Below are 12,969 nucleotides of genomic sequence, written 5' to 3' on the forward strand. Positions count from 1 at the left end.
TGTTCACTGCATAAATAAGATTAGGGCTATCAATACAGATTAGCAAGCGCCCAAGCGGTTCAAAGATCACCTCGGACTGGAGTCGGGGGAGGAAAATATGGAGGTGACCACATGTGGTCGCAGTGACTTGTTCAATGGTTTCTTTGTGAGAGTGACTTTCTGACGTTTAATGAACTACAGCTTAGGGAAGAGGGATGGTGACTTGAGTCCCAGAAAAAAAGGAACAGTGGCATGCAACGCATGGTAGCCTACATATGACTATAGTACAGAAAGGACTAGTATTTTACTCACATTTTGTCTAAACTTGTTGTCAACACTGAACAATTTAGTCTAGGGTTTGGGTAATGTCCTCCTACTGCCTCCTTGTGGATAAAATAGCCCAAGTGCATGTGAATACATCTGTTCTAACAGCAGTACTAATGGCAGTCAGTATATATTGTAACACAAAGTCTGTTTACTTTCTTTATTATCTAAAATGAGATAGAAAAATCAAACCAAACATTCTAATTGCTCAAACATTGGCCTCCTTTTACGATGGCACAATTGTGTTAGGTCCCACATAACAAGCATGATGTGCATCCATACCTGGCTGGGACTCTGGTGGACTCTGGTATCTGTATCTTTACACATCTGAGATACAGAGAGATTATAAGCATTACAGCAAACCATTGACCATAGTCAGTAACCCAAGTCAAACAATCAGTGCTGAAATTTAAAGGGGTCCATAGTTCAGTCCAGTGCCAAATAGCTGCACAACGCTATCACAGTGGGTAGTGCATAGTAACATGATTCTTCTAGGTACTTCTGGATGGGGGCTCAGTGCATATCTCTCAAGGAGGTGACGATAAGGGCACAGGATAACTCTTGGACGCTGGTAGGACATCCGGGGTAAAAACGAACTGTTCTGTTCCTTGTGACCATGAGAAAGCCGTTTGAGTTGAAGCGTCCTGGAATGTTCCCCATGTCAAGCCAGACAAAAGGTGCAATTCTAGAGGACTGGAGGGTGACAAGGTACCCTATCTCATCCTGCTGGACCTTGGCCTAAAAGAGGGAGATGGTATTACATTAATCCTAAAGAGAGACAAGGAGATGAAACAGAGCATCATCTATACAATAAAAACCTTAGCAGAGTCTCTCCTGGTGGTGCATCTCTTACCGTGATGTTGGGTCTCTGCATTCCTTGAGCCTCCTTGGGTGAGCTCAGGAACAAGTGATTCATGGGGCCTTGCTGGCCACTCTCGTCTTCAAGATGAAAGGTGAGAACGCAGGTGAGACGGGTACAACTCCCACATCCAGCCAACAGGGCAGAGATTAGCTGTTTGTGGATGACCTCAGCGCTTCCCCCCTTCACTAGAGTCATCCCAGAGACCAGAGTACACACAGGATCCAGACTACTCCATTCATACACTGTCATCTGGTAATAAGATAAAAGTCAACGTTGTGTTTTGAATGTGCAGGTTCATGTTAATGAGAAACAGTTATTGGGATGAGTTTAACATGATGACGAGAGACGACCTACCACAGCCCTCAGGTTGAGATCATGGCTCAGGTCAGACACAGCGTAGATGAGCAGAGAATCCTTGTCCTCAAAGCCCACGGGCAGCACAGGGGCAAAGAAGTCTTGAGCAAAATAATGTAGCATCTTCCATTTCCCACCAAACTCTGGAAACAGAAAAGAGGTATTATTCCAAATGCATTTCGGCACATTTTTCCAACAAAAAAGCCAAACATCGATACAATGGATACTTATGTCAATGTGACGCATACCAATAGAGGACCAGGAGGGCCCCTGCCAGATGTCATTCAGCTGCCAGTAGAGAGCACCCATGGTATGACCTTTACCCTCGCTAATCTCACTTTGACTACGGCGATAGAACTCTGTCTGAGTCTTAACACACTGGGCCTGCATAACCTGTTACAACACGACACAGAGAACCAAGGTTTTTAAGGTTATGTTTTCAAGTGTCACATTTGTTACGACTCACCCAAATTGAATGCTTCACCGCAGCACACCAGCAAACACATTGATTGAAGCATTAAAAGATGCTGTGTGTGCAGTTTACCTGTGTAAGGTACAGAGTGTCTTTGTAGCGTTTTAATGGGTCAGAGGAGTCTGGCAAGTGGAAGTGTAGACCAGCCTGCTGTAGCATTTCCTTGTTACCGTTCTCATGGTGTTGACGGTGGGAGGAGAAGTTGCTCCAGTAGCTCCAGTCTTCTGCCAGTGAGACCTGTGAGCACAGAAAACCGACCAGTCTCAGACCTCCATCCATGTCCATACAGACGAGAGACAACAAGATACGAGGACTCACCCTGGACAAGTCAAACTAACAGAGCCCTGTACACTCACCGAACACTTTATTAGGAAGACCTGTACACCTTCATGGCTACAATTTACCCATCTTCTAATGGCTACTTCAAGTGTGATAATGCACCATGTCACAAAGCAGAAATTAGTTCAGTGTTCTTCAGTGGCCTTCCCAGTCACCGGTTTTGAATCCAATGGCAGCAGCTGTACAGTACCTTCTGCAGGGTGGAGAAGGAGGGCCAGGACTGGAAGCCGTATTCAGAGGAGAAGCGGGTACGGGGAAAGCCCCTCCAGTCCCAGCAGTCTTGGGTGTAACTGTAGAAGTGGTTGTCCCCAAAGTGAGGGTCATAGGGGTTACTCGCTACCCATCCCTCCTGCTCTGATTCAGCCCCATTTGTGGGACTGGAGACGAGGAACGGGCGACTCCTGTCTTCCTGAGGAGGAGATGGGCCATTATCATTATAACAAACAAAGACTATTTTTGTGTTATTATGTGTTATTATACCATGTGTTATTATACTATCTAGTGCTTTATTACATGACTCACATAAAAAAAACTATCAGCCATTTGGTTACTCACCTCCTGAACAATTGCCCTAATGTTGTCCACATACAGAGTCACATAGTCTTTTTGGTACTTAGGTCGCTGGGATACAGGAATGCCGAACCAATCTGTTGCCAAAGCAGCCTCATTCTCATTATTCCCACTCCACACAATGATAGAGGGATGAGACTTCAAACGTCGCACCTTATTGACAAAACAGGAAAGAGCACTGGTTATATCGTACCAAACATTGAGAGGAAAGCACACCAATTACTGAGTGTAGCTCACCTGTTGGATTACCTCCTCCCTCACTGTCTGAATGAAGTCCTGCTCCGTAGGGTACAACGCACAGGCAAACATGAAGTCCTGCCAAACCTAAGGAAAGCCATTCAAGTCGTTTTTTCAAGTAGTTCTCCTTATGAATTCAGACAATTACATAATGCAATATATGATTCAGATTTGTCCATTATTTTTAGTCAACATCCCAACAGAGGCAGACAAATACAAGTCTGGTAAAGACAAAAGTTACCATGATCCCCAGTTCATCACACATGCGATAGAATTCATCGTCCTCATAGACTCCACCCCCCCAGACTCTGAGAGCATTCATATTGGCATCCACAGCAGATTTCAGCAAGTTCCATAGCCTTGAACACACAGAACGGATGCCAGTAAAGCATAATGTACAGAGACAACTTCCTTGAAATCTATCAATTTACAATGTGGCATTTATATGTGGCACAATGTTAGAATAATAATATAGTAATCATAATAAATCCAATGAATATACTACATTTTTCACCTAAATGAAAACACTACTACTACAACGACAATGACAACTATGACTAAAGTGTAAACACATCCCAAATTAAGAACATTAAACCAGTAAAAGGTTCTTGACTGAGCCCAAAGACCCATCTCACACAGTAGGGGTGACCAGGTCCTGGAAGGAGTGAGCTGGGATCCAGTTGGAGCCCTTCAGAAAGATGGGTCGCCCGTTGACCCGGAAGTAAAAGCTCAGTCCAGGGGAACCAACGATAGGCTCCTGGACTAGCTCTACTGTGCGGAAATACACCTGGGGATTAAATAGGGAACAGACTTTCAGTAACAAATGATAGAGCCACATTACAGATTAATTCATTTAAAAAGAAAGAGAGGAATGAGAGGAGGGGGGACAGGAAGGAGGATTAGGTCAGCTCTGACTTGGGTGTGTGTGCTGAAGGCGAATCCTCCTCCAACTATGGCTCTCAACCATAGGTCGTATGCAGGCTGTTCACCATATCCATTGGGCCACCACAGGTCCACACTACAGTTCCCTGTATTCTAGAAGACACACACACACACACACACACACACACACACACACACACACACACACACACACACACACACACACACACACACACACACACACAGTGAGGAACAGAGACACTAAAACAGATTTATCTGGGCTGGACAATCTATGGTCATTAAAGGTCATTTCTGCATTCACACATTCACCTTCCCAGCATCCTTTGCTCACCGTGTTGTTAACATGAAGGTTGAGGGTGTACTTGCTCTGCCCAGGGAGAAACAACACTTGGAATGCCTGTTCTGTGTTCAAATCCAGCAGAGAAAGGGTGACTTGCCCTTTTGTTGCCTCAACAGCATCAACAAGCAGCTCAGCCTTCACTGTCCACTGAGAGAGGGTGGAGTCTGGGAGAAATGAGGAGTCACAGCCAGGTCAGCAAGACTAAGAATACACAAATTCTATTGGAATACAATAATAAAAATTAAAAAAAATATTTGGTGACACTAATTCAACCTGAACAATTTGATGCAGAAAGCACCAAAGGTGTGAGAGAGCTCAACGAGGTTATGAAATTGATAGTGTGCAATAGTAGGGGGACATACTGTAGACTGGGACAGTAGAAAGATGGATCAGCCGCAGCACATCAAAGGCCTCAAGACGCACCCCTTTCCACAACCCCAGGGATGGGAATGACGGCCCCCAGTCCCAACTAAAGGAGCTCTGGGCCTGGAAAAAAGACCATTACAGTATACAGAGTTTGATATATTTTTTTTTTTTTAAATGGTGAATTCATTGGAGACACTGACCTTCTACAGCAAGTGATTCAAGGTAAGTATGTGAATTTGCTAGTTGTCTGTAAAGGGAGGTTAAGAATCACTGTACTGCAGCAAGACACAAACATTCATATCAAAACAAATAAAACAAACTAATATCAAAACAATGCAATTGTCTAAACTTGAAACCAATTCGTACCACTCACCTTTCTGATGAAGTTGACATGACATTCACCTTTCTGCACATCTGGAGGGCAGTCCGGAGGCACCCTGTAGGCAGAAGCCTGGCTCCGTTTAGATGCATAAACGACAGGGGACAGGAGGCTCACCTCCAGTACATTCTCACCATCCGCTAACAGGGCACCAACTTCAAAATCCTGAAGACCAGAGAGACATGAAATTACATGAAACAGCCTCTTATACAGGGGAAATTACAGCATTCCAGAAGGATAATGTTAAAGAAAAAATATCCCACACATGTCCAGTGAAAGACATACAAGAATTGAAATATGAACATTTGAACAAAAATAATAACAATGATAATAATAACATGATTTTCTTTTTTTTGTCTTCTAAACATACATATCTGCGAAACATGTTATCCGTCTTGCCCACAATGATTCCATTCATGTAGATGGAAGCTATAGTGTCCACTCCTTCAAACACCAGTTGCACTCTCTGTTTAGCCCTGAGTAGACAGAAGGATAGCAAAGGTATGAGAATTTATCCATATTCTGGAACTGCATGCGGGAGGTTCCATATTCTGGAACTGCATGCGGGAGGTTCCATATTCTGGAACTGCGTGCGGGAGGTTCCATATTCTGGAACTGCAAGAATTGACAAAAACAAAAAGAGCATAATATAAAATTACCTTAGCGCAGATGACACTGATATTGTGGTCGTGTATGTCCAGTTGTCAAGGGCAATCCACCTGTAAGCTACATCATTGAACCTGTAGTATAGATCCTGAGGAGAGAGTGGGGGTATTAAAACAAAGGCCTTTATCTCAGAGAAAGAGACATTGAGCTGCACACTAGTAGTGGCAAAAAAAACAACCCAATCCTGAAAAACAACTGCACTTTACTGTGCTTTATGCTCTTAATTGGTCCACTCAGGTATCCGTGGAATTCATTATTTCTTAATCACTTCTCAGTGCACATTTGGCTCAATGTTGACTGAATGGAAAACTTCTAGTCTGGTGTGACTTGAAAGAGTGTCACACACTTTTACATTTTAGACATTTAGCAGACGCTTTTATCCAAAGCGATTTACAAGCGAAGTACATTTGTCTAAAGTAAGTGAATCATCTATACATCAGTCATCATAAGCAACAATCTATGCTAGGACCAGGTACCATTGAGATTCACAATGCTAGAAGAAGGAAGGATTATTTGTATTTATTTATTTTATTATTAACAGTAGAGGAACTGTACAGCGCGGTAGTGGCGGGTGAAGAGGTCTTTAGGAGGGCCAGTCAACATGTAGCCTGAAGAGTTGGTCTTCAGTCTAGGGCGGAAGATAGATAGATATATAGATGGACAGATGACGACAGTCCTGACAGCAGTAGGAAGCTCGTTCCGCCAAGACAGTGAATTGAATACACCCACTACATAGGGACAATATCGTTAAATAAAGTGCAAAGTTCAAAGAAAACTTGTACATGTACAAAATGATGTCAATCGTACCTGAACAAAGTCCTGTTTCAGCAAAGCTGAGTGAACACACCCTGGTACTTCTGCAGGAAGCGACAGTGACCCATTTGAGTTCTGTAACGTCCATTTCCCGTTTAAATTGTACACGAGCGGCTCTTCTCCGGATATAATGTATCCAAACAAGACATGAAAACACACTGCAAAATTAAAGTAAATAAGAATGTCTCCTCTCTTACGAAGCGCTCTCATTGTGTGTGTACTGCATGTAGCCTTCAGCAGGCATGCTCGTCAAGTGAATGTATAGTAAAATGCCGAAAGAAAAGGTCAGCATAAGACCCAACTGAACTATCACTGTAACCTGCTGGGACCCCTAGTAGACCCCCTCATACCGAATTAAAAGTATTAAAAGGGATCTAACAGGTCTTCTAGTCAAACAGCTCTGGTGTACCGCCGTCTGTTTACCTTCTCGACTCAGGTCATATGACACGTGATCAGCTGATTGGTTCATTGTCGCACGTGGCACATCTGGGCTTGGCGCGGGTGATCATGGCTTTGGCAGTGCTTTCAATACGTGGTATGGAGACAATTATCCAGGAAACATGTTTTAGTGTGTAATGTCAAGTTGACCAGTTTTATCAGATGCAATACAATTGACACTTTTACAATGGGTGTAGCAGAATCAGATGAGCTGTCCACAAAAACCTGTTGCATTGCTATCGTTTTTCAACCAACTGTTTCAAGTGTTTGTCAAGTCCCCCTAGTGGCTAGTTAACACCACCACTATAACACAGTATTTCATAATCGAATATCTAAACATGCAAAAAACTTGTACACAAACAATAAAACACAGCACATCATTGTGTTACGCTTTAAGCAACTTTATTGAGGGGAAAACTTAAAAGAAACAGAGCTATAGTTGATCATCAACCGTTAGCTTTGCATCATATTTCAGGGCTACAAGAAGACAGTGTTTAATAGGATGAATGAACTAATAGCTCTCAATTTCTAAAACAATGAAAAATAAATGCTAGAAAGCCTTAAAAGGGACCAAGTTTCCAACTGCCCGCCCCTGCAATCCACTTCATTTGCAGAACATATCGGATATATACCTTTAATAACATGCATAAAATACAACATTAAAATTCTTATATTTTCCTAACTGTGGATGCTGACACATACTGCAGGGTTTGTCTGTTCACAGTTGGTAATGACGTAAAATATGTTTTCTCAGGCCATGGGTCTCTAACACTATTAGAAAAGCATACACTGACATCACACCAACGGCTCGGTCCAGATGAGATATGTCCAGTTGAGTCAGTGTCTTCAGCATGTGTTCAAAACAACGAGTAACACCGTCAATTTGGGTCATTAAGTCTTATGACCAAGTGGCAGCGCAGGCAAGCCGGGCCGTATACTTGTGCATGCTCACATCGAGAGTTCAGAACCATAGAAGACTCCCGATGAAAATGTTTTATCTAAAATGAAACTGGCACATGTCCAAGCTAGAAACACTATCTTCTTATGAGCACATGAGTGAAAATGGGGGCAAAATGGTCTAATTAAAGAACAAAAAAAAAAATGAAACCAACAATTTAAGTTGAATCCAGCTACAACGTTCTCCTTCAGATTTCCATGTGTCATCCATGTCATCACATGGCGTATTTCTGTGTCCATTCTTTTGCTATTCTGTTGTATCTGTAAGAGAGAGACAACATTGTCAAACCCCCACAACTATAGAAGAAATCATACTAAAAAAGGAAAAAAAACATCCCCAACGACACACCAATCAAGAAATACAGGGCAAACTACAAGTCGTCCAAAACAACATTCTTTCAAAAATAACATTCTTTCACAAAGAAAGAACAAAGAAAGTGTAAGAAAAGTGATTAGTGTTCAAAAGCACTTATTGATAGCAGTATCTAATTGGATCAACATCATACATGAACATTTGAAATGACACACAGTATCCTACTCACTACACCACTACCTCTCCTTCACTCCAAGGCCAAAACAATATTAGGGCTACTTGTTTACAACAAGTGACTGCCAGGACAAAACATGCAAGCTAAATATAAATAAGAAATCTGACATTGCTATGACAATACACAATCCCATCAAACCTAGTTTTAACACAATGGTGACTACAGCCTTACATGGACTGCAGTATACAGCAAAGGGGCAGGGGCAAGAAGGCCTCTGGTTAGTCCAGCGTGACATACAGTGGGTGAGGACTACATGCCACAAACATAGACCAAACTCATACTACTGTCCAAAATGCAGAGCTAGCCCACAGCCTTACCCTAAAGCATGGCATACTTCTCTGTCCATTCCAGAGCTAGTCTATTATACCTGATAGAGCAAACCTGGGTTACATATCGTATTCAGGCACTGACTGCTTTATTTGCACGCACAGACCTACGGCTGGAGTTCTCAGTCTGAACAGTGGACAAAGCACTGCTGAACAGCCTCAAAAGAAGAAAGAAGTGAAAACAGCCTGACGCTGAGAGAGACTATCGGCATCAAACTCTATATGCCGTCTGCAACAGACAATTGTGTTTACTGTACACTGAAAATAACAAAATCAGTAATTTCACCTTCTGTGACAATATGAACAATGAAAGTGTGCAATAAATAAAATACGGGTTTTAAATATTGGTCTTTTTTCCTGATAGGAGACTGAAAGGGTGTCAGCAACTGTGCAGAATACTTACTTCTCAATTTCTGTTTTATAGATGCGTGCAATCTCTGGCACTAGCGGGTCATCTGGGTTTGGGTCACATAGGAGTGAGCAGATGGACAGAAGAACTGCAGAGAAAGAAGTAAAAGTTAGGGACTGGTTCCGACTAGAAGCAGGTGAATGGATCTTCTCTTGTGGACTGATCTCAAGTGGTTACTCTACCAACCACTTGAAAGGCCACACAATATGACAACTTCTGACTATTTCTGATACATTTACACTTGCATGTGGTGGAGCAAAATGTTGATTGGACAATGACAAATTATTAACAAGTACAACATTAAATGTAAAATATATCCATCAGTCCCATAAAGTTACACAGGTATAAGATTACAGAAAGTGGATCTATTTTGACTGTCAATGCACCCCCTACCTTTAGAAATAGTTAATGCAGGAGACCACTGAGATCTGAGAATATCCAGACAGATGCTGCCATTACTGTTAATATTTGGGTGGTAAATTCTTGTGGTAAATGCAACCTAAAAGAGAGACACAACATGCAGTGTGGTTAAGCAAAACAAAAGGGAAGATCAGCACAACAAATGTCAATAGATTAAAAATAATACAATATCTGCATTATTGTCATCAGGTCTTATGATAATAAAAATGCCCACACCAGTAAATGTTTTGCTACTGATTAAAAGGAATAGTTCAGCCAAATTATGAAATCATGCAATTATTTGCATTTTTTAACCAAAAAAACAATAGAAATATATACCCTGAATTCGCATGTTTTCATTAAAACGTTTCACTAATCAGTGAAAGAAATATTAGAGAACAAAAGCTTAAATGTCTTACCTTAGGTGGTTTGAAAGGGTAGTCTGTTGGGAAATGAATTGTCAAGAAGAAAACTCCCCCCTGATATGGACTGTCATTCTGGAAGTCAGAGAGAGTAAACATCAGTCAAAGATCAGCCTTCCCTTTTCTAATCATCACATCCTTCATCCCAAAACGTCTTGTTATAAGAAAGGATCATACTACTGTCAAACGTAATCCATCTATGCTCTTATGAGTAAAACACAGACTGAGTCAGTAATAAATTCTATATGACAAAATTCAACAATATTCATATTTGACACCTATGGCTGTGACCTATCAATGTCACAGTCCTCAAGTCATCCCCCCAATCACTTATCAATAAAGCCAGTGGACATACTTACAGGTCCCATGATGGTGGCTTGCCAGTGAAACACTGTGAATGAAGCAGAGGAAGCAGAGTTAGGATAGTTTAGCTAAACCCACTTCATAGGTGTTTCAGTGAACACTAGTTAACCACACACATACTAGGGTACTTGAACTATCTTGTACCACAGGGTCAGTCCCTGCCCTGTCACCCTTATCATACAGCCTCAGCACATCAATGTGGACTTGTTTGTTACTTAGTATTTAGTATATTTTTCTCAGTATCTTTATTCTTATCTGTCTATAGTATTCATATAGACTTCCTGTTTACAATCCTGCTTATGTTGTATGTGTATGTTATGTGTGATGTCTCTATGTCTTTAAGCTACTTGGAACCTGAATTTCCCCTAGGGATAAATAAAGTTTTTATCTATCTATCACATGACACCTACTGTCATCACCCACTGGGCCTGCTGAGCACTGTGCTGGGGGGTCACGAGCCAGGTCATTCAGCTCCTGTGGGGGGGGGGGGAGATGAGTACAATGAATTTAATGACTGACACTTAAAAGGTAACAACACAAAGCGACGAACAGTGAGATAATTCCTAATCTGAAGACCAACTGTCATTCAACACCACCTATACTGAGGTAAGCATGCCCCTCTACTCCAGTATGATTCTGTTGCTGTTTGACAACAAACTAAAACAATAATTTGCCACAGCCTTATTTCAATAAAATAAAAAAGAATTCCAAAGGGTGCTCTGGGCTGAGTAATATGTTTTATATACTAACCTATATTGAGTTGCTTACTTAGTTCAATTCTAAACAGCTTCCTTTACAGTGTGCTGTGGGAGAAGAATCAATAGAGAAAATGTCCTGACATGCAAAGAATCAGAGGTGCCAACATAAACAAACACACAATGGAGGCGTGTACTGTAATGTGGTAGAGCGAGACAGGCAGAATGAGACCCTCAAGGAGAATAAACGTGCTCAGGAAGTCCGGATGAAGCCTCTCTGTTAAAGATCCTACCGCCTGCCTGTCTGTCTGTCTTCCCCCTCATGTTCAATTATGCATTAGTTTAGGGGCAGGGGCCAACTTGTTATCATGACTAGGGTTGACAGCAAGATGAAACCTAGGTGGCTACTTCTGCTTCTGCTGTTATTTTTAGGTCTCTGTCTATTTTTAAAGGGGTGGGGGCCTACGCCCAACCCTGTGGGGCTTCCCACACACAGTCTGCATTCAACAATAAAGACTTCCACACTCTGTCCCAGATGGCTTTAAGAAGTACAGTGTAACTAGGGTTACTTCTCTCTTCAGTTAATTCATTTAATGCCCCATGCAAGGCATTATGAAGTAGACTCACAGAAAGAGCAAAGTAACCAGTAACGTATAATTACTGGACAATAACCTTAACTTGACTATGTGCTGACATTGGGCCTACACACCTGACATGTCAAGCACTAAAACTTCAGATCTGTAGCTGTTGGTTGGCTACACTTGACTTGACTGCTGTTGTCTCCAGCCAGGTACCTTGGCTTATGGATATGATATAGCCCTACAAACATTACATTTGCTCTCTAAGAAGCTCACTTATTAGCTTATCTAAGAGAGCCAACTATCACTCGCTACCTGCATAGCTACAACTTCCTTGTAGGTCCATGGCTAAACTGGCAAGCCCAAACCTCGGATAGAGATCTCACTGCTGGCTGCTGTGTTGCCTGTAGGATAAGGCCTTGTGAAAGTCTGCTAACAAGCTGCTGGCTTCCTAGTTATCAAACCCTTACATCATATATGGCTCTGACTGACAACATCAGAACTGTCAAAGCAGTGCTGCCGGCTAGCAAAGTGAGCCATTTTGCAAACGTTTTCTGTAGCTAACTGCCCTAGATATAGGCTAAATACCTAACTTTCGAGCCAGTTGGCTAAATAACGTTTCCATATTAAATTAATGAGCAACAGTCATAGCGGGGCTGGTTTATCTGTCGTTCTCGTTCAGTTCCTGACTTGCAAAGTGTGATGAGGTAGCTAGCTAGCTATAATAGCTAGTTACCAACCTTATGGATCCTTTTCAGCGCCATCCTCGCTCCGACTAGTTATGAGAATCTTCTCTGTTCGCCAGGGAATGGAAAGACAACTGACGTAGTATAGCTAAGCAGTATTGTAGCTAGCTTGCTAAAATATTATAGAATGAACAGCAGCTAATGCAAAATGGTAAACTTCGCCTTCGGCCCTAACCTAGCTGTCTTAGCAAGCTAACTCCTATGCATTTGCTGCGATCGCAGACAAAAGAAACAGACCCAAACAGTTATATGTTACGTCCCTATCGCCCCTTAATATGTGTCAAAACGATCGAGCGCGTTTCTATAGTCATTGATGTATTTATTCATCAGTAGCTAGTCCGTAATAATAGCTCTTCCTCGGCACAATGCTAGCAACAAGATGTCCTCTTCGTCCGAAACAACTAGTAGCTGGCAGCTTTAGCTGGCTAGCTACACGCATTCAGATTGGGCGGTCCTGGGCATCACTCCTCCCCTCCGAGACTTG

At 42.1% G+C, this 12,969-nt stretch overlaps 2 protein-coding genes across 2 annotated transcripts; both read right to left on the bottom strand.

Moving 5' to 3' along the window:
• Nucleotides 1-449: 449 nt before the first annotated feature.
• Nucleotides 450-7,021, bottom strand: manba (mannosidase, beta A, lysosomal). Its single transcript, XM_083682970.1, has 17 exons — nt 6,599-7,021; nt 5,785-5,879; nt 5,496-5,601; nt 5,120-5,290; nt 4,743-4,866; nt 4,372-4,544; nt 4,053-4,172; nt 3,773-3,924; nt 3,379-3,496; nt 3,138-3,224; nt 2,886-3,053; nt 2,521-2,739; nt 2,064-2,228; nt 1,768-1,912; nt 1,520-1,662; nt 1,157-1,414; nt 450-1,041 (listed from the first exon to the last, which is right to left on the bottom strand). Exons 1-17 carry the CDS (start codon nt 6,812-6,814, stop codon nt 817-819), a joined length of 2,685 nt encoding a protein of 894 aa, XP_083539096.1. The 5' UTR covers nt 6,815-7,021; the 3' UTR covers nt 450-816.
• Nucleotides 7,022-7,530: 509 nt separating this feature from the next.
• LOC310813697 (ubiquitin-conjugating enzyme E2 D2-like) lies at nt 7,531-12,874 on the bottom strand. The gene is made up of 7 exons (XM_083682782.1): nt 12,480-12,874; nt 10,877-10,940; nt 10,463-10,494; nt 10,101-10,178; nt 9,676-9,781; nt 9,277-9,370; nt 7,531-8,260 (listed from the first exon to the last, which is right to left on the bottom strand). Exons 1-7 carry the CDS (start codon nt 12,501-12,503, stop codon nt 8,215-8,217), a joined length of 444 nt encoding a protein of 147 aa, XP_083538908.1. The 5' UTR covers nt 12,504-12,874; the 3' UTR covers nt 7,531-8,214.
• Nucleotides 12,875-12,969: the final 95 nt, after the last annotated feature.

The sequence above is a fragment of the Argentina silus genome (genome assembly GCF_951799395.1).
Source record: "Argentina silus genome assembly, chromosome: 13".
NCBI lineage: Eukaryota > Metazoa > Chordata > Actinopteri > Argentiniformes > Argentinidae > Argentina > Argentina silus.